General features: G+C 45.7%; 1 protein-coding gene across 2 annotated transcripts in view; it reads left to right on the forward strand.

Annotated features, from left to right (window-relative positions):
• The window catches only part of LOC148026366 (protein CHROMATIN REMODELING 35-like), an 83,176-nt gene extending 68,562 nt beyond the window's left edge, over window positions 1–14,614 (forward strand). The window contains exons 4-5 of one of the 2 annotated variants that reach the window (XR_015692828.1): window positions 8,890–10,884; window positions 14,152–14,614. Coding sequence is in view for 1 of the 2 variants with exons in the window: in XM_087690800.1 (XP_087546926.1) it covers window positions 8,890–10,758 (1,869 nt within the window). In the remaining variant the exon portion in view is untranslated. Of the gene's footprint in view, window positions 1–8,889; window positions 11,390–14,151 lie in introns of those variants that run through there. The other variant, XM_087690800.1, reaches the window with a different exon arrangement.
• The last annotated feature ends 9,530 nt before the right edge of the window (window positions 14,615–24,144 follow it).

Consider the following 24,144-nt stretch of genomic DNA (forward strand, 5'->3'; position numbering starts at 1 on the left):
CGAAAGGCCAAGGAAGAAATGGATCTTGGGGTGGCAAGAGAAATGTCAATGTCGATGAAGTCCATCGATGTAGATTGCCAATGAGGAAGCTCCTCAGGATCTTGGGAAGCCTCCTTTGAAACACTAAATTCTAGGGAATCCACATCCGCATCACTAAGATCGTCCCTAACTAAAAGGGATGGGGGATACAAGGGAACCACCAGAGGAGAGGGTGGGGGATGGAAAGAAACCTGTGGAATAGATGGTGCACAAGTGGACCGGGTGTAGCAATAGACAACTGCCTTAGGAGACCCTGCATAAGAGAAGGGGAATGGAGCTTGTGAAGCCCGCCCTCTTGTCAACTTGTCACGATAACAATCCTTGTAGAAGAGTCGAAGTGCAGTCGGCGGGAAACAAAGGCAAAGTGCCAACACCACTAACAGGCACCGGTACAGTGTCACCAATAGTAATAGAGCCCTCAGAAGGGCGTAGATCTTGCAACAAATCACCTCATGGAGTCGTATGACTAGAAGCTCCACTATCAATCAGCCAAGGCCTCTCAGAAGACAAGGCAACCATTGAAGAAGGCTCCTTCAGTTGAACAATACAAAGGAACATTGACTTATGGGTAACCGTTGGAGTAGAGGTAGAAGGCTTGGATGCTTTAGCTCCATCCTTCGCTCCTGGATGAAGGTGAGGGTACTTCTTTCAAAATTTCTCCTTTGGATGTGTCCCCTTCCCACAGTATGGACATTTAGGTCTCTTTGAGTCAAAGTTAGAGTTTAAAGAACTCTCCTGTGTTTTAGCCTTTGACATCTCTTTCTTCTTCCTCCCCCCTCTCGAACCCACAACAAAAGCTTTGGTGGAGGTGGATCCATTAGCAACCTCGGATGACCCTGTTTAGGCGTTCTTTGGGTCTCAACTTGTAGTTTCCCACTTTATAATATTTGGGTGTGGTGTGTATATGCACTCTTGATGATAAGATAGGAAAGCTCATTCCTTGAGTTCGTACCCTTATTTTAATAGGATACTCCTTCGAGGAAAAAGCCTATTGTTTGTTCAATTCTTAGACAAACAAGGTAATCATACAAAGAGATGTCATTTTTGATGAGAGGACATTGTGCAATCTTTTGTATTGAACTTTGAGCTAGTGCCTCTATGGACTTGGTAGGTTATTGGGCAGTCGATGTGCACCCTATGCCCTAGTTGCTTTGGGGTGGGATGCCCTAGGATAAAAGAAAAGAAAAAAGGCTTGGGGTTATTTGCAATCCCTCCTAGTACCAATTTTGGGCGTGAGAGTGGGTGTTGAGCTAAAATTGCATTAGCTTCTTTAAAACAATCCCAAAACATGCTTAATTAATGAATTTTACCAAACTTTGTTAAAAGAAATACGGTCCTAGAGAGTTTTTGTGTCCCATATGCAAACCTAATTTGGTGGCCCAAACTTTCTTTAAATAGGTAGGCTGTACTCCATTCAGCCCAATCTCATTTTTCCAGTTTGTAGGTGCCGAAGCTTCACTATCCACACACCATTTGTAGAGGGTAGATTGCTGTCCACCTACTAGTGCCTCTTGCTTACCATTCCATTGCTATTTCTGAGTCCTCAGAGCCTAGCGATTTATGCCCACACCGTGGCAACAGCTATTAGAGCCTAGCGACTATTGTTCTACCTGCATTTATTCTGTTTTGCATCTCCAAGAGCTGCCAAACAGCCTTAACTGCTGCTGCCCTGATCTGCCCACATCATCCATTGCCATGCTTACAGTCATACACTCTTCTGCTGCAGTAGACGCAACCCTACATGGTTGCGTTCTCTTGTCGCTTGGGCTGCTGCCATGTCATCAACATTTGTGTTTGTAGTTTGCTGTTTCATCTTTGCTGATCTAGCTTCTCTCCGCTGTGTTTGCTGCTGCCAGACATCTTCAAAGGCTGCCTTGCTACGTTTGGGGATTTGTTGGAGTATGACACACTCTCCAGCTCATACGCTCTTCGCTAGTTCTTGAGACAAAAGGTTTGGGGGTCAATATTCATTCACTGCATAGTGTGTTTGTTGCATTGAGCATTTTATTCTATTTAGATGTGTTCATTGTCTCTGAGTTACCCTAATCCTAATTGTGCTCTATGATTAGTTTGTGCTTTGTGGTACAATTGTACTTGAGTTTTGGTGTTGGGAATTTCTTTACACCTCCAACATCTATCCACATTGTTAGCAACCCTTGTTCTTTGCACCAACCATGGAATGTGCTTCACACGGATTCAAGTCGGCTCTTTATTCGAAAGGAATTGGTACCATGGACACTCCCAATGCTAGGTGGATTATTTCCTTACCCAAATAAGAATTCTTGGTAATTCAAAATGGGATTGACTGTAAGCTAGGCCTTGGGACAAACTTGTTCAGAGATTTATTGCGCATCTTCTAGCAAGATGTTTTTTCTTTAGTTGAAGGGAGGCTACAACTGCAACCTGGTTTCTAAGCCCATCACTTAATATCTTCCCTTGGTCACCGTTTTCTTCTTCATTTTGCTTGGATTTCATCATCTGTTCTTGTGTGCTATGATGGCTCCCTTTTCTTGCCTTCTTCCACATTTTTTTTCATAAGAGCAATTGTATTAATTACGAAGAATGTATAAAAGTCACATGACTATTTAGTATCACACACAACATGACTAAAGAGATGGTAGTAATCTAGGGAGCCAATCATCCTTGGTAAGAAGACCCACACACTCGAAGGTGCTCAATTGTATACCTCCATGCATGCCTTCTTTGATGTCAATGGCTGTGCTTACTTGCAAAATTCTCCACCTAGATTGGCACTTGCACACATAGTGGAAACTATTTCCTGTACTCTTGCCTTTATGGAATATTCTTGATCTTTGCAGTTGGCTTGTGCTTGCTAGAGAGGTGGTTTTTTGCACTGCTCCCGGGTTCTCCTCACACTTGATGCTCCGGCTTCAGCCCTTGACACGTGATCTTGTCGGATCCCTGACTTGATCTACAGGAGGGAGGAAGTGAGGGGGGAGATTGAGCAACTCTGGACTAGGGAATGGGATAGGAGGGACCGGATGACAGAGGAGGTTGCAAAGGTCTTAGCCGAGCGGAGCAGGATCTACCAGGAGGCAGCCCTACAGGCCAGGTAGCAGAGCTGGGAGGAGGAGAGAGCACTCCGGCGAGACCTAGCAACCACTTAGAGACTACTCCAGGAGACACTAGGGGATCCCACTCTCCACTCACAAGAGGTGCGCGCATGGGCAGTCCTCGCGGGTCTTGAGGAGAAGTGCTTTGAGTTCTCCTTCCGTTTCTTAGCAACCTTTTGGGTGTGGAAGTTTGACCATTAGATTGGCGTTAGGTACCATTAAACGCCACTTCTCTAGTGTCACCAATTGACACTTATGGCCAAATGAATGACCTAATCCAACAACTGGCACCAGATACCACCAAGTACTTGTGTGGTATAACTTATAGCAGCTTTTGCCTTTGACGTCTCGTGATTCCTTCGGGTCCCGAGCTCATAAATTTACTTTAACCCCAGTTGCACCTCACATGTGCAACATTTACTTAATCATGTGATTAAAAATTAATCCATATGTTAAGGGGGACACGATGTGCAGGGAGTTTTTTCAAGTGCATCAGCCTCACACCTCAGGAGATCAGATTTGCAGCCTCCGTGATTAGTACGGGAGGATTCGCTCTAGCCCAGATGAGGTGATGGAGATTTCCATTGACTTCTACAGACAACTTTTTCAGTAGGAGGTAGTCTCAGTCAGACTACAACGTTGTAGACAGCAGGTCTGGGATTGCATTCCATCCCTCGTCATAGAGGAGATTAGACACTCCGTCCTAGACCCCTTCACAGAGAAGGAGTTAGCTGAGGCCTTCCATGCACAGGATGGGTAGAAATGCTCGGGTGTCGGGTGAGGATGGTCTTTCTAATGCCTTCTTCACTACCTACTGGGAGGTGGTGAAGGACCCCCTACTACTAGCATTTCAAGAGATTTTCAGCTCAAGACGGATGCCAAGGAATTTATTGGTAGGTCTTGTCAATCTCCTCCCTAAAGGGGGAGACTGGTTGGAGCTGTTCTAGTGGAGACCGATCACCTTGTTGTCAATGGTCTATAAGGTACTGGCCAAGATGATCGGTAGTCAACTCCGACCCGTGCTTCGAGACATCATTCATGATACCCAGACAGGTTTTGTCCAGGATAGGAGCATCCTAGACAATATCTTCACTTTCTTTGAGGCGATCGAGTGGGCTAAGCACAGTGGTGAGGGATTGATTGTACTCCTCTTGGATTTTGAGAACGCTTATGATAGGGTTGACTGGGACTTCTTAGAGGGTATCATGGCAAGGTTGGGCTTCCTCCATCCATGGATCCGTGGGGTTTCTGCACTATATAGATCGGCCACTAGCAGGTTTCTCATAGGTGGCAAGAGGAGGGAGGAGTTTCGGCTAGAGAGATCTATCCAGCAAGGCTGCTCTCTTGCCCCGTATTTGTTCTTACTCTTTGCGGAGGCGATGTCCTACTTCCTCCACTCACGTGTGAGGGGGCTACGTGGCCTTCGACTTCTGCTAAGGGAGCAAACGGAGCTGTTGGACTCAGAATATGCAAATGATACCGCCCTTTATGTAGAGGATGATGAGCTGATGTGTGAGAGAGTGAGACTAGCTTTGGAGGTATTTTGCACTGCAACTGGAGCGAAAATCAACTGGCGAAAGCCGGTTGGTTTTCTTACAGATCTAGACTCTAGCACGGAGTGGGGTGTCCACTTGGGGTTTAGATAGGTGTGCAGGGGACAGAGCGTTCAATATCTAGGGTTCCAGGTGGGACTCGACATCACTCCTGCCCAGCAGTTTCTTCCAGTTTTCGACTCTGAGGCGGAAGCTGATCTATTGGAGCACTATCCACCTTTCCTTAGCGGGCCGAGCCCTGGTGGTCAACCAGGTCCTAGCGAAGGCTTGGTACATAGCCTCTTCTGGGTGCTTCTCCTTGTCTTGCGTAGTTCAGCTTCACCGCCTAGTATAGAATTTTCTCTAGGCCGGCTCAGACAATTCTAGGGATTCGTGGGCAAGGTGGCATGGGCAATCATCATCCGGCATCGGTTTGAGGGAGGGCTTGGGATCATCAACTCAAAGTTCCAGAGCCTGGCCCTTTAGGGCAAGCTAGTGGTCTGTGGTCTCACACCAAGTGGGTAGACTTGGAAGGTCCTTTTGCAGAAGGGTCTCCAGGATTGTAGACCAAGGCTCGGTGGTGGTTGGAGGCCTAGATCATCCAAAGAGTATCGTCCTTCTCGTAGCTCACTTCGAGTGTGGCAGGGCCTTCGCAAGGCCCTAGTTTAGAGGCCCCTAGGATGCCAGGAGGATGTAACGTGTCCACCTATTCCCTTCAGGACACGTCTTAGCAGTCCATCGGAAAGGAGGTCTAGAAAGCTCCGCCTGGCACTCCCATGGAATGTCACGGGTTTTGTGATCTAGGACTTTCCGTGTCTGCCACGTAGCGGAAGTATTCTGGCCGTTCCCACTTAGGACCGATCTGAATCAGGGTTTTCCCTAATGGTCATTTCCTAAACGGCGACTAGCGTTGGACCTCGAGCGAACTGCTTTATGCAGAAACGCTAGGGCCGAAGCGGAATCACGCTGCACTTGGTTTAAGGAGAATGGGAAACGAGAGGGATGCAAAGCTCGACCTCTCTGCCATAAGGCATAGCCCCATTCCGTTCCCCTAAAACAACGTAAATCGAGATTATTATAACCTAGAGTCTAGGTGAGCGCCTTTGCTATTCATTTCCTTTGAGATGATCTTCTTGCTGTCCATTATGATTGAGAAAAGTTTCCGGCCAACCGGGACCATCCATCCGTAGGACGGACCCATGGCCACATCCACCACACTTTCCTCAGTTGTTTTAGTTGTCTAATTACTTACCACATTTAGTTGGACATGTATCAAGTAGCTTCCTTAATTAGCCTGTTAGGCACCGATTCCTTCACGTAATCTTAGCACTTGATATAGAAAAACAGTGTTAAACAAGTTTCTTTTCAATAGGTTATCATATTTATCTTTGGAATACATTCTTAAAGTCCAGCCCGTATGCTTATCCATAATCCGCCCGAAGGCTATGTAGCAATCCACAGGGATTACTAATCCAAGATTCCGCTCGTAGACTAGTATGCGGGCCTCGAGATCCAATCCCGAGTCACGTTGGCCTCTTGTGCAGGGCCCGGAAGGCGAGGGATTTACTGTCAGAGCCCCCCCCTCCCCCCCCCCCGGCACCCAAGCATTCTTCTGCTCCAAATAGCACTCAACGGAGAGACCTCACGCGGCGGGTTCGGTCCACCTTCCCGGCGCGGCTAACAACCCCCTTAGTTAGGGTCAGGCAGACAGTCGGGGGTAACTGAGGCTGCCTCTCCCTTCAGGCCTTCAACCTGAAGCATTAGATATCTTTTCATCCTTTAATTCTTTGAGCAAACAAAGCAAACAATGCTCTTAAAGCTGTTACAAGCACAATCATTTCCAGTGGTCGTTATTTGGCCAACTGCTAAGGAGTGAATCCTTCTCTCCGAATGCATCAAGCATTTGATCCGGGATCAATTGCGACTCGGCAAGATCCCCAAGGATTTGTTGTTAACCTTATGTCCTTGGGTTAGGGCGTACCCTATTAACGCAACTTTACCAATACCTTAAGTTCTATTAACAAAAAATATGTTGCTCCAAATTATTGATTGGTCCTTTGTTTCCAAGTAAATATATCTAATCCCCTTATCTTGGTCGCTTTTCCCAAGAAAGTACTATATCACGATGACTACTCATCCTCTTGCAAGATAAACTTGCGCAAGAATCTGCCAATCTTATTCCGAGGAATTGGCCATTCCCTTGTGGTCAACCAGCATGTATTGGATACTCAAGGCTTGTGGGAACTTATTCAAGGGCAAGAACCCTACCTAATCCTTGTTGATCTCGTATGAGGTAGTTCACTCCCGGAAGAGTAGAAGTACCATTGCCATTGTCAACTGCCAGTGAAACGCCTGACAAGGTGGTGAGGTAGTCCTAAGTGAAGGTATATGTGATGTGGATGCATAAAGTGCAATGGGATCGGTGCTAGCAAACCAATCAATCAACCCCTCAAGAGTAGAGAAGGATGGCTGCCGCTGAGGCTATCTGTGTGCCACATATCCAGAAACCATGGGGACTAAAGGAGCAGATAAAATAGCAGCGAGAGGCCTAGCCCCACTAGACTGTGTAGTCATAGTAGTCTCCTATGGTTTTCTAGGAGGAAGACCTTGGGCCTTGGTGCAACACTCCTCATCTGACCAAGTGGTAAGGTTAGACCCATTAAACCCTGTCCTCATCCGCAAATGCATGCTTGGCTGATGCAGATGGAGGGATCTCTTGATGAGAAGGTGGATAGGTTAGTGGTATAGGATAGAAAGGTGTATAACAAGATGCTACATGAGGCATTAAAGTGCCTAGCATGGTGACTCTATTTTGTGTTCTAAAGTAGGTAATTGACTTGTGGATGGTCCACTTGTCGAAAAGGTATAGGATGGCCCACTAGGTATCGTGATGTTGATAACCTGGGGTGGGGCTTGAAATGTGTGGATGGGATATGTGTTCGTATAGGTCCCCATGGTTAGTTGGGTTGAGGGATAAACCCCTACCACTGGTGCACTTTCACCACCTGGATGTGCAAAAGTAGAGGACCTAAAGGGACATGATGTGCCTATGTTTGAAAATCCCCCTAATGGGGTGTGTGGTTGGATAGGTGGAATGGTAAATGATGTGGAAAATGGTGTAAATGTACGTGGGTGTAGCGGAAGAACATGGTGGATGGGTGATTTGATATCCAGATCTGGAACAGCTCCTCAATGCAATAGGAGTGATGGCAATGACTGCAAGGGGGTGCCTCAGGTTGGAAAGAGCTGGCAGCAACACGATTTGAGGTATCTGCCAAGGAGTGTAGACTGGGCGCCAACTGATAGTGTAATGTGCAATAACGAGATAGGGCTGAGTGGTGGGCAGCCTGTCTATTAAAAGATGAGTGGATCCTCCCAAATTAGGGTTTGCTTTATGGGACACATACACTCTCTAGGAACATGCTTCGCCCCATCATTTTTGTCTCAATGATGTGTGAATTACCAATGCAAAGGGTAGAGTAAAGCCAATCCCTGAGTTGGGTGTGGGAAGTGGAGTGGACCAAAAACCCCGACCTTCTCATACTCTTGGTAGAATGCATTGATCAAAGTTGTGCCTCAAAGAGCATCATTTGCAAGATAGATGACTTGGATGGTGCACCTGCATTGGACTAGAGGTTACCCTTGGATGTGGTTGAGGAGCGGATAGTCAAGGATTCTGCAAGAGAGGGAGCGGTAAACAGGCACAGCAAAGAAGGCAGAGGAAGGTTAAGGGAGGAGGCGAAGAAGTGACAACAAATAGGAAGGTGGCACTTCTTCGCTCAGAATCCATGGAGGGAGGGGCAGCAAAGGATGGTGGCAGGAAAATGGGGAGAGAGGACAGTGCAGGCGGCTGGAGAGGCAGCATGCTGCTTGAAGAGGGGAGGATCAGGCAGAAGAAGAGTGCAAGACTGCAAGGGCCAGTAGGCAGCAGGGTCAGTATCACCAGGCCTGTTTAAATACATTTCTAATAGGTTCAGAGATGTGTGCATTTTTTGGGGAGTTCTATTATGAGCATTACTATCTTGTTGATTGGAAGCCGGCTATGTGACATTTCACTTTGCTTTATGAAACACAGAAGTGCAGAACTGTGAGCTTAGCTGCAAGTATTCCAGTACTGTAAGTTGATTACCCATGAGATACTTGTTCCCGAAGTAGGCTTCAAGTATTGGTAGCTGTGGATTCACTTGAGTCTATTGCTATGGCGTTCCTTTTAAAGATAATGATGTGAATGTGTTTTCTTGCAGCCTGCAAAGAGAAAACGAAGCCGAAGGGAGCCTCAAGAGAAGGCAATTCGCACTTTAACACAGGAAACACTTGATGGCCTGCGAGGCTTCAAACCTCCTGTCACATGTGATGAGGCACCAAGCATTCTGACATTGCATCCAGCTTACAGTGAGAAAATGCATGTGCATCAAAAAGACGGTTTCCAGTTTTTGCAGAGAAACCTCTTAGGAGAAGTGCCTGGGGGTTGCATTCTAGCACATGCTCCTGGAACAGGAAAGACATTTCTAGTCATTGCTTTCTTGCAGAGTTTCCTGACAACCTACCCTGATGAAAGGCCTTTGATCATTGCACCCAAAGGGATGCTGAATGTTTGGCAGAGGGAGTTTAAAAAATGGAAGATGGAGGATATTCCAGTGCTCAACCTCTATGATATCAACACCCAAGCACATGGGCTAAAGCCTGAGGATAGTCACATAAAGCAACACAGGCTCAAAATACTGGAGGAATGGAGGCAAAGAAAGAGTATTTTACTGATGAGCTACCCAATATTCTCTATCTTGATGAGTGATGAAAGTACAGCTACTTGCACAGCAGAGATCAGGAAAATCCTGGTAGAAGTACCTGGGGTAATGATACTGGATGAAGGGCATTTTCCCCGTAATCAAGGCACTAAAATTCTAGAAGGCCTTTTACAGGTGCAGACCAAAAGGCGCGTGCTGATGTCTGGGACCCTATTTCAGAATGACTTCGATGAACTGTTCAACCTATTTCATCTTGTAAGGCCGGATTTCCTGGAGGGCCTCTTGGACCCGGCTTTCACAGACAAAAAACCACAAGCGGAGGGAAAAATCAGTATGTTCTCACCATCAAAGTCTGGCAAGAAAAGATCAAAGAGAGAGATGCAGGAGCTGAAGCTTTTTCTAAGCATAGGAGACTTAATAAAGTCAGGCTCCAAACAGGAACAAATCACAGCAATCACCATGCTTCGAAATCTTGCAGAGCCTTTTGTTCATTGGTACAAAGGGCAAGTTCTACAAGATTTACCTGGCTTGGTTGATTTAACTGTCATCCTCAACCTCAATCAAGTGCAGAGAGAGACCCTTGCAGCAGTAGGAGCCACAGTTGATTCTGCATTTTTAGATTGGCAAAATGTAACTGCAATGATTTGCATACATCCTTCTCTCTTGAAATCAGAATTACAACAGAGCCAGGCAGAGTCCCTAACAGCAGCAAGATTGATGCAATCAGAGAGTGATAAGAAAATCCATCATTGGAAAGGACAGGACCCAAACAATAGTACGAAGACCAAGTTTGTGATTGACATGCTACATTTATGTGCTGCTTCAAGAGAGAAAGTCTTGATATTTTGCCGACTCTTGGCTCCTCTTGAGCTGTTGGAGTGCATGCTCACGAGCCGATGGGGATGGCGCAAGAATTTTGAGATGCTGAAGATTGTCGGAGGGATGAAGCTTGAAGACAGGGACACAATAATAGACATGTTCAATCAAGACCCTGATGTGCGTGTTCTGTTTGCTTCAATCAAGACCTGTGGAGAAGGCGTGTCACTGATTGGGGCATCAAGGGTGATTCTTCTGGACATACAGTGGAATCCTGCAGTTTTGAGGCAAGCTATCAGTCGTGCATTCCGCATTGGCCAGAAGAAGAAGGTCTTTGTCTACCGGCTTGTTGGGGCGGAGACGATGGAGGAGGTGGCACATGACAGAAACTGTGAGAAGGAATGGATTGCCAAGAGAATCTTTGAGGACTGTGATGTGGATGAATATGAGGCTTATGTTCACCAAGTGGATCCCCGAGCAGAAGATCAGCTCTTTGAGAGTGCAGATTTGAGACAGAATGTCCAGAAATGCTTCCGGTGCTCCTTCATATAGTTTTCCAAGCTCTTGATATCAAATGTACAGAGTAACTTAAATTTGCAGCATCGCAATTGTCTTTATCATGAAAGTGGAAGCACGAAGAAGGGGAAAAAAAATGTTGATAATGCATAGCATTTGCAGGTAGCCTTTCTCATAGAAAATATTTGTTTCAATAACATGGTTGAGAATATGGGAAGAGGGGGAGAGAGAGAGGCAGGGGTGTGTGTGTGTTTTAATATACCTGCACTTGAGTCCCTCACTCTACACGACATTGGAAGAACAGACAAGATTTCAAAACACGAATATGCTCTTGTATTACTCAAAAGAAAGAAAGGTACAACAAAGACACACTAACCCCCATAATGCTACATGTGTGGGTACACCATAGACTCCAGAGTATGGAGATTACACCTAGAAAGGCTTGGTTGAGCGCACCACTACCCCCTCACTCCCTCAACACAATACAGGAAGAACACAAGATATCAAAACACGAGTACTCTTGTATTGCTCAAAAGAAAGATAGGTACAACAAAGACACGTCTCTCGACTAACCCTTGTAACACTAGACGCTTTGGTAGATCCAGTTTGTAGGCAACTTCATTGATGACTTCAATGATGCGAGATGGTCCATAATATTTGTTGATGAACTTTGGAGTCATATTTCTGGTTAGTGACATGTGCTTTGAATTGACTAAGTACCTCCTTGCACTTCTTGTTGACTTGCTCTATCATTGTGATTTGACTCTTTTCATGACTCTTCTTGGCTGCTGCGTTTCTTTCCCTCCATTTCCTTAGGAATTCTTCTATGTCTTTGTTTTTTTTTGCAAGCATAGCGGTTGATGCCAAGGCTAAGGGGTTGATCACTTTCTTCTCTATGGCTAGTTCAAAGGGGGTATAACTTGTAGCCTTGTGGATTGAAATATTAGTGAATCTCCAAGACGTCTAGTTAGAGAGTCCAATCCTTTTGATCCACTCAAGCATAGATTGGTAGAGTATTCAGTGCCTTAATTCAGTTGCTTAGTTTGCTCATTTGTATTAAGGTGGAAGGATGATTTAAATCATATTTGTGGTTCCAAGGTTTTGAAGAGTTGCTTCCACATGTCACTCATAAATTCGCCATCTTGTTCTGATACGATAGCCATCTTGTTCTTAACTGCTTCTATCTTCTATGAATCCACCTTAATCCCTTATCCTATTATGAATCCCAAGAATTCTAACTTCTTGACTGTGAACTAACATTTCTCCGATTTTGCATACATTTTGTGTTGTCTCAACTTCTCAAAGACTCTTCTTAAGTGCTCTTTATGTTTCCTAACATCTTGCTATAGATGGCATCCATGTAGATTATGACAAACATGTCTATATCTTCCCTAAAGACTCCATCCTTTAACCCAAAAAATGTAGCTGGCCCAAAGGTAAGTCTGAATCCTAAGACTAGCCACTCATAGCTCCCATACATATTGTGAAAGGCTATCTTCAATATATGCTCTGCAACTATGCAAATTTGGCAGTAGCTTGATCTAAGATCTATGTGACTAATGTATTTGGCTCCCTGTAGTCTATCTAAGAGGCCATTCACTAAGGGTATATGATACTAGTTCATGATGGTGATTTTGTTGGGTGCTCTTTAGTTTATGCATAATCTCAGCCCTCTGTTCTTCTTCACAAATAGCATTGGGGTTTCGAAGGGAGACTTGATTGGGCAGATACAACCATACTCCCCTAACTCATAAAATTGTTTCTTCAACTCCATCAACTTTGTTTGGTTCATGTGATAAGTGGGCTTAGCTGGTGGTATTGATCCTGGAATTAGCTTGATCTTGTGATCCACATCTCTTTTTAGAGGTAGCCCCTCGGGGAGCTCTAGGGACATCACATCTACATATTTCCTTAATAAATCCTCCACCTCCTTGTTTCCTACTTGAACCTTCAGCATTTGTGCTTCCAAGGGTCTCATCATGCATAGGTATACCATGTTTGCTTGGTTCATGGACTTCTCCACCTGCTTGGGGCTACATGCTATGATCCTGGGCTGAATAATAGTACTTGCATTGGTTGTAGGTTTGGTTGGTATTTTGCTTTGAGTTGGGGCCCTTGGGTTGCTTGATTCCGACTTGGCAGCATGGCAAGAGGCTCCCACGGACTTAGTTGCTTCTTTCTTCTTTGGCTTGTCTCCTTTCACTTTCACCTTTGTTGGGGTTTTGTTTGGAATTTGTAGTCTCTCACAAGGGACTTGAACTAGTCCTTGTATATCCAGAATGATTTCATTTACTCCCTTTTCAAACATTGCCAACACATACTTGTCATAGAATTCGAGGCCTAAACTGACTTCAAAGCCATCCATGGGTATTACAAATTAATTCAGTTTGGCCTTCCATTGCCTTACTTGCACGAGTGTTGAGAATGCTTGCTTAGCCTCCTTGGCTTCTCCTCACGCAAAGGTCATAAATAGATTTTCAAGCTTCTTGGATAGCTTCAATCTATGCCTCGGTGCCATTCTAGGGTAATGAAGTTGTAGGTGGCACCTATATCTATCATCATAGCTTGCTCGCCCTCATTCACCCTTCCTTTCCAGTATAAGTGATGCATTGGAGCCACTCTTGCAGCCATGCATTGTGGGCATGCACTCATTTTGCAGGCTCTGTGACTCTCTTCACTTCTAGGTTAACAATGTGTCCCACTGGGCAGTTGGACCAGTTGTGAGGGCTACCACACATGAAACACCTCACTCCTATTGAGGCCACAGGTTTCCACGATGATGCACCCATCCTTGATGACCCATAGGATGAATTGGAGGTTGGTTTGTGGAAATTACTTTCCTACTTTCTAAATGCCCCCCTTGATACCAAGGGGGATTGGCTTTGACTTGGGGTCCCCCTTGTTACTCCAGCTATAATTTTTGATGCTAGGCCTCTTGGAGGGCTTGGTTTTGGGATCTAGGTGTCAGGCAGGTGCTGGCAATTATACTAGGGCTGTCCCATACGTGGGTCCCTCAAATTGAACTCGTTCCTTCTAAGTCTACCAGTCTTTCAAGCACTCATGTGAGGGCTCACCACAGAGTATGGAGATAACATGTAGAGGGTCACAGCTGAGTTCACCAATAGCTCCATAATGGTGCATTTGGCTTCAACATCAAGAAATAGCTATAAATCCTTGAAAGTGGGAAGGGGGTGAGTTCCTCCATACTTTGTGGTGAACCCTCACGTGTCCAGTGTCATAGGAGTGTAGTCAAGAGGCGCATTTTATGTGCTGTATCCTTTTATTAAAACATACAAGGATTTGTTATTGTAATATTCTGTATCTCTTTTCCACTCTGCCATTTTTGTATCATTTTTAAGGTTTCCACATAAAGTCTTGCGAAGGTCCATTACACTTGATAACAAAGCCATTCTGTCGTGGAGTGTCCAGGCTGATAGGGAAGTGGGATCATGGTCGTAGAGGTGATCTTGACGGAATGTGAAGCTGACCTTGATGCACCAACCAAGCTATGAGAGCCAAAGCCTAGGGGAGCATGGTTGTATTGTTTGAGATGACAACCAGTTGGAAAGACCTCTATTATGGAAGGAGATCTCATTTGAAGAGAAACAGGAGCTTTGCCATTGGCGTGAAGATAGCTACAAGAAGGAGCTGCTACTCAAAGGTCAAACAAATGTGGAAGACCATTAAAGAGACGAAGAAGACCCACAAAGGAACAGAAGTGCTGAAAAGTCTGAAAATCTCAAAGAGACCTTGGATGTTGTGAGGAATTATTCATGACCATGGGGGACACCAAAAAGAGATGAGTTGACACAACTCGACTGCTAGAAATAGATATAGATGATGATGATCATATAAAGAATAGCCTGCTACAAACTGATATTTATGCTTCTCTATAGCTAGAAACACATGTAGAGCCTTGACACTATGATGAAATTGGTGTTCTGTTTACAAAAGTTTACGTCTCCATAAGAAAAGTCACCTTTGACACCATGATTGAAACACATAGGATAATAAAGGTCATCAGGTACTGTATACACAAAAACTCTCTCTTTTTTTGACATGTGAGCTCCTTCAAACTTGGAATCTCAATACACAAATTGACAATCTGGTACCCATGGTTCATTCACACACAATCAAGAGGAGCATGTTAAGAGCATACAACAAGACATCCAACAAGACAACTGCACCAACACATGAATACCACCAAAGGACTTGGGAGCTGTTCAAGAAGCCGAACTCTTGATGCCTCTGCAAGCCGAAAACTCTTCACCACGAACACATGAACACAAATCCCAATGACCAGTTCAGGGAGACCTTCAAGTTCAGTCCACAGCTCAACTTGGTCTCCAACAATCACCAACCAACTTGTCTTTTATGGACTCTTGATTCTTCAAGCTCAATGAAGAAAGAAACCTCATGGCCGGGAAAAATAGATGGATACAATAGCTGCCTTCTCTTCAAACTCACTAACACACAGCTTTCAAGTCAAAAAGAGGCAGCTCCCTAACTGCTGCTATAACAGCTCAAAAACACACAATATCACCCTATAAAATACCCTCACTACCTCTCCTCTATCGCATGAGGAGCAGGTTTTCTGAACACAAAGAGAACTTCTGTCTCACCTTCAAAACAGCCCTTGTGAACTGCTATACAAATAAAGATTCCTTTCTTTGCAAAACCCAAGTCATGGGCTGCTCTCGTGCACTCAAGAATTCAGTAGTTCCTCTCTTCATAGGCAGGCATGTGGTCACCATGCTCAATTCCAGCCAATCGTTTTGATTTTGGAGATCAAGAACTGATCTTATGATGTCAAGAAATCAGTGTACTCTGAGTGATACGCATCCATGTAACTTACACACTCATTGTTAGTAGCAAATTGTCAAAAATCCATGTGATGATGGTGGCCCAAATTAGGCGCATACTTTTTGTGTAGTTGCCACCTTTTTAGGAGGCATATGACCCATAATATCACTTCTCAAAATGATTTTTTAAAAAGCCACTAAGGACTAGTTCATACGAGCACACTTCTCCTTCCTTACATAGGTGTCAAAAATGACTAACAGAAGAAGGCTCTAAATTCATGTCAAAAAATGACTAAGAGACCAGAGAGACAATAGGGTTTGCAGGGAGAAACATAGTGTGTATGGCAAACATTGAGAGAGAAGAGATACTCAGAAACACAAGAAGAACATGGTGATGATGCATTGAACCATGCTATGAGAAGAAAAGTTGATACAATAGAGCACCGAAGCTTAGAAGATGGTTGCACTATCTTATCTGAATCTGGTAGTAGCACCTATGGGAATCTGCATAGTGAAGGGAGCGAAACGCAATCCTCTAGGCAATGGGCTATCGAAGTAATCATTGGAAGTTGCAGGATAGCTATCAAGGGAGCGAACTGCAGTTCTCGGACACCGGGGAGATGGCTTGGGCAGCAAAGGCAACTCCTAGAGGCTAGGATGCTGAGAATGCGAATTGTAGGAACCTGGATGCTGATGCTTGTGTGAAAGATCACTAGATGTGGAGGCGATGCCATATGATGACAAACGCAAATCCCTAAGTGAGGAAAGCTAATGCCAATGCCCCTAATTGGCGAATATGAGCAGTAGATGCGAGGGGAGAAGGATGGATGCCCACCATGAACCACAATATGTGCATGAAGGGGTGTGAGGGCAATGGAGAGGTAGGAGAGAGAATGTTAGAGTGACAGAAGAAGAGGGGTGAAGAATGATTGAAGTAGTTGAAGAATGAATGAAATGACAGCCTATTTATAGGCATAAGTTGTCTAGGGTGGCACGCCACTGAGTGGGCGACTATTGAAAAAGCGACCAAATGTAGACACCAGCCCTTTTTGGGGCTTTCAGTACGAAACGCTAAATGAAGTGTGTGAACTGAAGAAGTGGTTTCTCAACAACAAGGTCAATATATACACATGAAGTTAGTGGGTTTCTATGCGCACAAGCATGAAGTGTGTGAATTGAAGAAGTGGTTTCTCAACAATAGGGTCAATATACACACATGAAGTTAGTGGGTTTCTATGCGCACAAGCATGTTGAGCTAAAAATGCATTAGCCTGACTTAAAGAGCACAAAAACACGCTTAATTAATGAAGAAAGTCTCTTATTTTAAAAAGAAATGTGATCTAGAGAGTTATTTTGTCCCACATGCAAAATCCTTATTTGGGTACCCCAAACTTCTATAAATATGCATGCAGCCCACTACTTTTCCTAAATCTTGTTTTTGCAGGTTTTAGGAGTCGTGTCTCTATTTTCCACACCCCATTCGTGGAGGACATCGTGGTCAGAGCTTCCACTAGCCACCTATTGCCATCTGGCGCTTGATTCCAGTCTTTCTCATGTGTTTGCACTTGTCGCTAGGTTCGAGGAGCTGTTGCCTACAGTTGGGTGTTGTCGTCTACAGTTGATTGTTGTCGCCATGATCTTCTCTTCTCTAAATGTTGCATTTGCAGTTTTTGGCTAGCGCCTTGACATTCTCTCATCTCTATTTGTTGCATTTGCACCTAACAGCTATTGCCTAGTTTTCTCTCTCCTCAGGTACTAGTTTTCTTAGTCTTTCTCTCTCTTGCACTGCCCTTTGCATTAGATCTAGCCTTGGCTGTGTTTGCTAGTGTTTGACACTTGGAGGTTGCTTTTGCTGCAATACATTATCTACCCCATACCACAGTAGGGGGTTTTGCACATTTAGGCTCGACCTCCCACTTTCGGGCTATTCCTTTGGGTGTGCATCCCAAAAATTCTTGAGTGTGGATCGTTTGGTATGGCAATTTGCCTCTATGGCATGATCTAGTGGACCATCCGATCATTCTAATGTGCCTCAGCTATCCCAGTTCCTCCACCTACACCTACGGTACCATATGGGCCCATGTCCATTGCGGTACCTCCACAACAATTAGCACTCATTGGACACTAGCAACCTATTTTTGCCTATCCATCTTTAACCCCTTCTACTTCTTATCCACCACCACCACCACTACCACCATCTTATCCAATCTATCCATCTTCACAAACAGCTCATGGTTCTAGTTTCTCATTTGTCAAGTATGCATTTAATGATAAGACTCGTTTCAATAGGTCAAACTACACCACTTGGTCAAATTTGATGACGCATGTCTTAGACTCTCAGAACCTATGGGACTTAGTGTAGGGTTTGGAACCCCAACCTGATCCCACTCTTGTTCCATACGAGGTTGTCTGCTCATGGAAGGCTTATAATGCCTTCTCTATTATCGAGCTTATGTAGGGCTTGTTGCCTCAGTTTCACTCTCAGCTTAAGCATTTCGACTTAGCATCCAAGTGTTGGGCATACTTGACTAACTGTTATGCGGCTCAGGACAGGACTTGTCGCATCAATTTAGATCATGAGCTCCAAAATTTCAAAATCATAGACAAGGATGACTTGAAAGTCAAGTTGGCTAAGTATGAGTTCCTCCTCGATGAGTTTTCAACCACCATTGGGGCTCCTAAGTCCTTTGATGATTAGGTTATCTGTTCCTTAACAAGTTGCCAAGAAAATATTTCCATTTTGTGCAGTAGGTGATTTCACAGCCTGAGATACCCACATTTTATGAGTTTGAGTATCAGCTATTGGATTAAGCACGGTTGTTCGATCAATTTCATAACACATCCTTGATAGAGGGGGGTCTTGTTGCATATTCTCAGAGAAGGCAACAGGGCAAGGGTACATAAAACTCGAATCAAAATTACAATCATAACAAGACTAGTGAATCCGAAGGAACCAATCAATCTACACTTAAACCTAGATAGAAGAATGTATAGCCATTATGAGAACAAGTGCTATTTTTTTCCTTATGCATACATGCTAGCTTTGCTTGACTTGCTTGCTTCCTTGTTTTATCTTTCATCTCCACATATTCTCCATATGCTTGGCACACACACACACACACACACACACACACACACACACACACTTAGGAATCCCTAGGTGCTTCTCCTTGTAGTGCGCGGGATTGTATTTCTTGTTGTATGAAGGTTATGGGGCTATTCATCCTTATTTTCCTGTACTTCGAGGTATAGTGACTCAATGGGATGAAAATGGATTCAAAACCATCACTTTATGCTAGATCTTTTTGAAGAAATCACACCAATAACCCTTTAATGAAAAAGTCCATTTTTGATTCCATTCGTCTTTGCAAGACTTAGTAGGCCTGTGGAGAGCCGACGAGCACCCTTGGTTCAATGCCTTGGTCTCTTTGGGGTGATTACTTGGGCTCCCTTTGTAAGATATTCATCGCCTCTATAGTCTTGGTAGGTTACTAGGTAATCAACATGCACCCTTTGCTCAATGCCATGGCTGCTTTGGGATGGGACACCTTAGGGTAAAAGAAACTATATATCAAGGGCTTATTTCTCATGGCTCAATTTGGTCTTGAGAGGGGATGCTAAGCTAAAAATGCATCACCTTGGGGTAAAAGAAACTATATATCAAGGGCTTATTTCTCATGGCTCAATTTGGTCTTGAGAGGGGATGTTAAGTTAAAAATGCATTAGCTTAACTTAAATAACCCCAAAATAGACTTAAATAATGAAGAAAGCCTCTTATTTTAAAAGATATGCGATCCTAGAGAGTTATTGTGTCCCATATGCAAAATCCTATTTTGGATGCCCCAAACTTTCTACAATAAGCATGCAGCCCACCACTCTTACTTAATCTTGTTTTTGCGCGTTTTAGGTGTCATAGCTGTGTTGCCTACACCCTGTTCGTGGAGGACATCGTAGTCAGAGTTTTCACCAGCCACCTGCTACCATCTGGCATTTGATTCTAGCCTTCCTTGCATGTTTCCAGCTGTCTCCAAGTTTTAGGTGCTGTTGCCTACAATTGGTTGTTATTGCCATTAGCTGGCAGTTGTTGATGTTCTCTCACCTCTGAATGCTACGTTTGCAGTTTTTGGCTGCCGTCCTGGCATTCTCTCATCTTTCGTGTTGTGTTTGCACCTAATAGTTGCCACCCAATTTCTCTCTCTCCTCAGGTACTTGCATTTTTAGTCTTTCTCTCTCTTACATTGCGGTTTATATCAAATCTAGCCTTCCTTGGCTGCATTTGCTAGTTGTCGATACTCGAAGGCTACTTTTGCTGCAATTTGGGATCCCTTTGGAGTACGACACACTCTACAGCTCATAACCTTTGCCTTGATCCCAACGATACGAGAGTTCAAGGTTTAGTATTCACTGCATAGTGTGTTTGCTACATGAGCACTGTATATTCATTATTCATTGTGTTCATTGTCTTTGAGTTACCCTAACCCTAATTCTAAGTGTGCTTCGAGTTGATCAATTTGTGCTTTGTCGTATGATTGGTTTTGTGTTTTTGGCATTTAGATCATTTCTTCACAAAGCATACATGTTATCATTATCTCAAAACTCATACACTCCATAGTATCCTAAAATGGCATTTTGGACCCTTTTCTCGGGAACATTTCTGAAACTATAAAATGTGTTTCTAAATCCTAAACCCTAAATCAGAGTTGTTTTCAAATGCACTTGAGAAAAATTTCAGATGTTTTTAGACATTTGAAAAACATAGTTCAGACCAAACGTTTCTTTTTTATAAAAAAATTCGGGAAAATTTAAAAAAACACAAATTTCAGGTCACTTTGGCATTAATGGTTGGGATGATGCAAAATACAAAGAAATCAAGGCTGACCTGCACGTTGATATGATTTTTTTTTTGTTGCAAATAAAGTGTGGCTAATTATATTACTTCAGAAAAAACCTGAATACAGAGAAGTGCTCATGCTTAACAGACTAGCTAGAGCTGATGTAGAGTCACAGATATATCAAGTATACAAGTCTCTCAGGGCGGTCTAGGGGGAATGGAGGCAAGACACCATGGAGAGGGGGTGTATCTCCATCTGGGGCTGCTTGCCTGCATCACGAAAAATAGGTCCTGGCCTCCCTAAGTGCGCATGTTTGAAGGGGTCTAGGAGGGAGCGTCCCATCTCCTGTGTGACGAGGGATGGGATGTGATCCTAGATTTGCTGTCTACATCACTATCCTCTAGTTGAGGTTGTCTCTTGCTGGAAAAGGCGTCTGTAGTAGTCGGTAGCAATCTCCATCACCTCGTCTGGGCTAGAGCAAATCCTCCCATACTGATCCAGAAGGTTGCGTATCTGCTCTCTTGAGGTGCGGGGCGGATGCATTTGGAAAACCTTGCATATCATGTCTCCCTTCCGTATCCAGAAGGCTGTTGAGGTGTGGAATGAGAACCTCGAGCGCCTGTCCTCTAGGCCGACAATGGCTGCTCGTGTGTGTACCTTTTGTGTGTGGACGATGGGATCCCTTGGTGCCTCTTGCAGTAATCTCTATGTGGCTGCTAGGTCCCGCTGTAGTGCTCTCTTCTCCTCCCAGCTCTGCTACCTGGTTTGTAGGGCTGCCTCCTGGCAGATATTGCTCAACTCGGCTAGGACCTCTACAACCTCCTCTGCGATCCAGTCCCTTTTGCCCCACTCCCTAGTCCAAATCTGCTCAATCTGTCTCTTCACCTCCTCCCTCATGTAGATCAAGTTAGAGATCTGACTGGATCGTGTGTCTAGGGCAGATGCTGGGGGATCAAGTGTCAGGAGAAGGCAGTGATCAGACAAAGTGGTGCCAGCCAACTGCCCTACCTGGCCTTCGCGAGAGTATCCCCACTCTTCCACATAGAACCTATCCAACCGCTCTAGCAAGACTCCACCTAGCCTCTGGTATCCCCAAGAGAAGTCCAACAACCTCTCCTTCCTATGGAAAGCTGGGTCTCTCCAAGCATCACGTGCTTCTACTGCCAGTAAAAAGACCTTCTATGCCTCATGCTCCTTCCTACCAATGCCCTAGTGGTTTTTGCCTCTGCCCTGCTCGTCCTCTAAGGCCTCAAGGTTGTTGAAGTCTCCTCCAACAATCTAGGAGTGCACCTTTGGGAGTCTTGCTGCGATCTCCACCCAGAACCTACTGCGTGCCCTAACCTTAGTAGGGGCATAGACATTGAGGATTCCAAGGCATGAGTCCCCAATATCCAATCTGATCCATAGAACCCTCCTTGCCACAAACATCCTGTGGTCCCATACATAGGCAATGGGGCTCGGGCCAATAGAGGTGCATACGTCTCCACTCTTGCCGTGGGCATTGATGGCGTGCTCCCAATAAGTGTGTAAACTGCCCGGGAGTACCTTCCCTACCTGCTGGGCCTGGGCGGGAGTGAGCTTGTGCTCCTGTAAAAGTAAGGTGTCCATCCATCCAGCAAGGGCGGGCTCTGCAGCTCCTACTGAACAATCAACTTCCTGGAACCACGTGCTCAACTATAGTGGAGGCTGTTCACATTCCAGGATGCAAGATGTAAACTCATGGGGAAGGCTGTGACTGACCGAACAAAGCATCTGTTCAGTGTGGAAGCTGTTGACAAAGAAGAGGAGCTATGAGGCATGTGGATACGTTGCCAACTTGGATGGTGAACTCCATTCCCCCATGGTATCCCTCGGGCGGACCATGGAGGTGATGGGTGCACTTGGTGGTACCACCAAGGCATCTATCAGCGAGGTTGAGGCGAGACTATGTACACTGGTAGAAATGGGCTGCTTGTGCTAGGGGCCACTCGACCACATGCATTGGAGCTCTCCACTGTGGAGGGGCTCAAAAGATAATGCTCAGATGTGGGACCTCGGCCCCAGCCCACCAGTTAATGTCCATCATGCAGCCTAGCCATTGCTAGGAAAAAAGTGCCACTCCTTCTCCCATCCACTAGGAGATGTGGTTTGCCACCTGACTCTTCACCTCCTTCTCTATTTGTGTCATCGTCCAGTCTCGTGTGAGAGGTCTGAACGAAGAAAGCGTAGTTTGATCCATCGCGTGGTGCTAGTAGATGGACCTTGCCACTCCTTGACTTGCATACCACGAAGATTCCCACCTCTAGGGGTAGTGGGAACTCTCTGCGCTCCGCAACTCTCAGGTAAGACCACGGCCCACTGTGAAAATACTCGTGTGGTAGCAGCTGCGCCTGTCTCGCGAATTGTGATGGGCGGCATGGATAGATGAGCTGGTGGCTGTGTGGGGAGGGGGGACTGGATTGCCAGTGAGTGGAGAACATCGGCGTATGGGGCTCCTCATCTCTTGGGGGGGGGAGGGATGGGTGGAGGAGGGGTCACTTGTATTGGGTGGGGATCAGGGGGGTTGGTCAACGGAGGTGATGGTGGGGAGGGGGAGAATCGAGGGATGGTGGGGTGGTGGGAGGCACAAGGTGGGTGTGGGGGGGGGGATTGTGGGCTAGGGTTGGGCGGGGGGCATGGGGAGGAGGGGGAGGGGGAGGGTGTGGGGGATGTGGGCCCTTGGGTGAGGTGGTCTATGATGCCTTCGTGGGGGGTGGATGTATAGGTATGTGGTCCTACTGGGTGGAGCGAGGGGGGGGGGGGGGGCGGCGCGTGGTGCTTTGTCTGGAGGGTACCACTCGCCCTCCTGCTCCCTATTGTCATGGTTGTGCCTGAGGGGCTAATTGCGGCCCCCCCTTTCGTCTCCCTCTTTGTCGTCTCTGGACATGTGTAAAGCCGTCTGCGTCCACCTGTGGGCCTGTTGGCAAAGCCGCCCTGGCTCTGAAGCACATGCACTCTGTTGCTTGATGCCCAAAGTCATGGCAACGTAGGCACTACCCTGGTTGCTTAGTCACAATAACCTGCTGCCTGAAGGAGAGTCCGCCTGTCTCAATCTCTAGAAACTGTGGTATATTCTTTGTCCCTTTCATTGCCACCCATACCTTTGGGACTCCTGTGGCTGTTACCGTGTCCGCGAAAGAGGCGGGAAGGACAGTGCCGAAAAGCTGTCCAAAGTCTTTCACTAACTGGCGATACTCTATTGCCAGTCCTGGGAAGAGTAGGGTGACCAGGTGTCTAAGGAAACTGTTGTGGAGCGCGAATGCCTCCACTGTGAAGCCACTGTACCGGGGAACCATGTGGATGACCCCCTTCGTGGAAGCATAGGGTGAGCTAGCCAATAGCTTACGGGCTTCGTTTGCCGAGGTGAGTCATACCGTGAAGATCCATTGACCCATTAGAACCGCCTCCATGATCTACACTATGCTGATGTGCAGCGTGGAGTGAAGCCAATCCCGAAGCTGGGCCCTAGATGGAGAGTGTTCGACTACCTGACCAAAGATCACTGTTTCTTTAAGCTCCAACTCTGTGGCACGGACGGCTAACAGTTGTTCCTCAGAGAGGACAACGTGCAAGGTGTTTGATTGGGGGGCACCCGTAGATTGCACGGGGGTCTCACCACAGGTTTCCATTGCGTGTCCTTGCTGAGAACTTGCCAATCACGTTGCTGTGCTATCGGAGGGGGAGGGGGGGGGGTTGCTGCAGAGGGAGGGAGCAATTGGAGGGGAGGAGGGGAGGGGGTTGCTGTTTTCTGTGTAGGTGGTGGATCTATC

This window comes from Lygodium microphyllum, chromosome 13, assembly GCF_053477565.2.
Source record: "Lygodium microphyllum isolate KBCC chromosome 13, Lygodium_microphyllum_v1.1.10, whole genome shotgun sequence".
Lineage (NCBI taxonomy): Eukaryota > Viridiplantae > Streptophyta > Polypodiopsida > Schizaeales > Lygodiaceae > Lygodium > Lygodium microphyllum.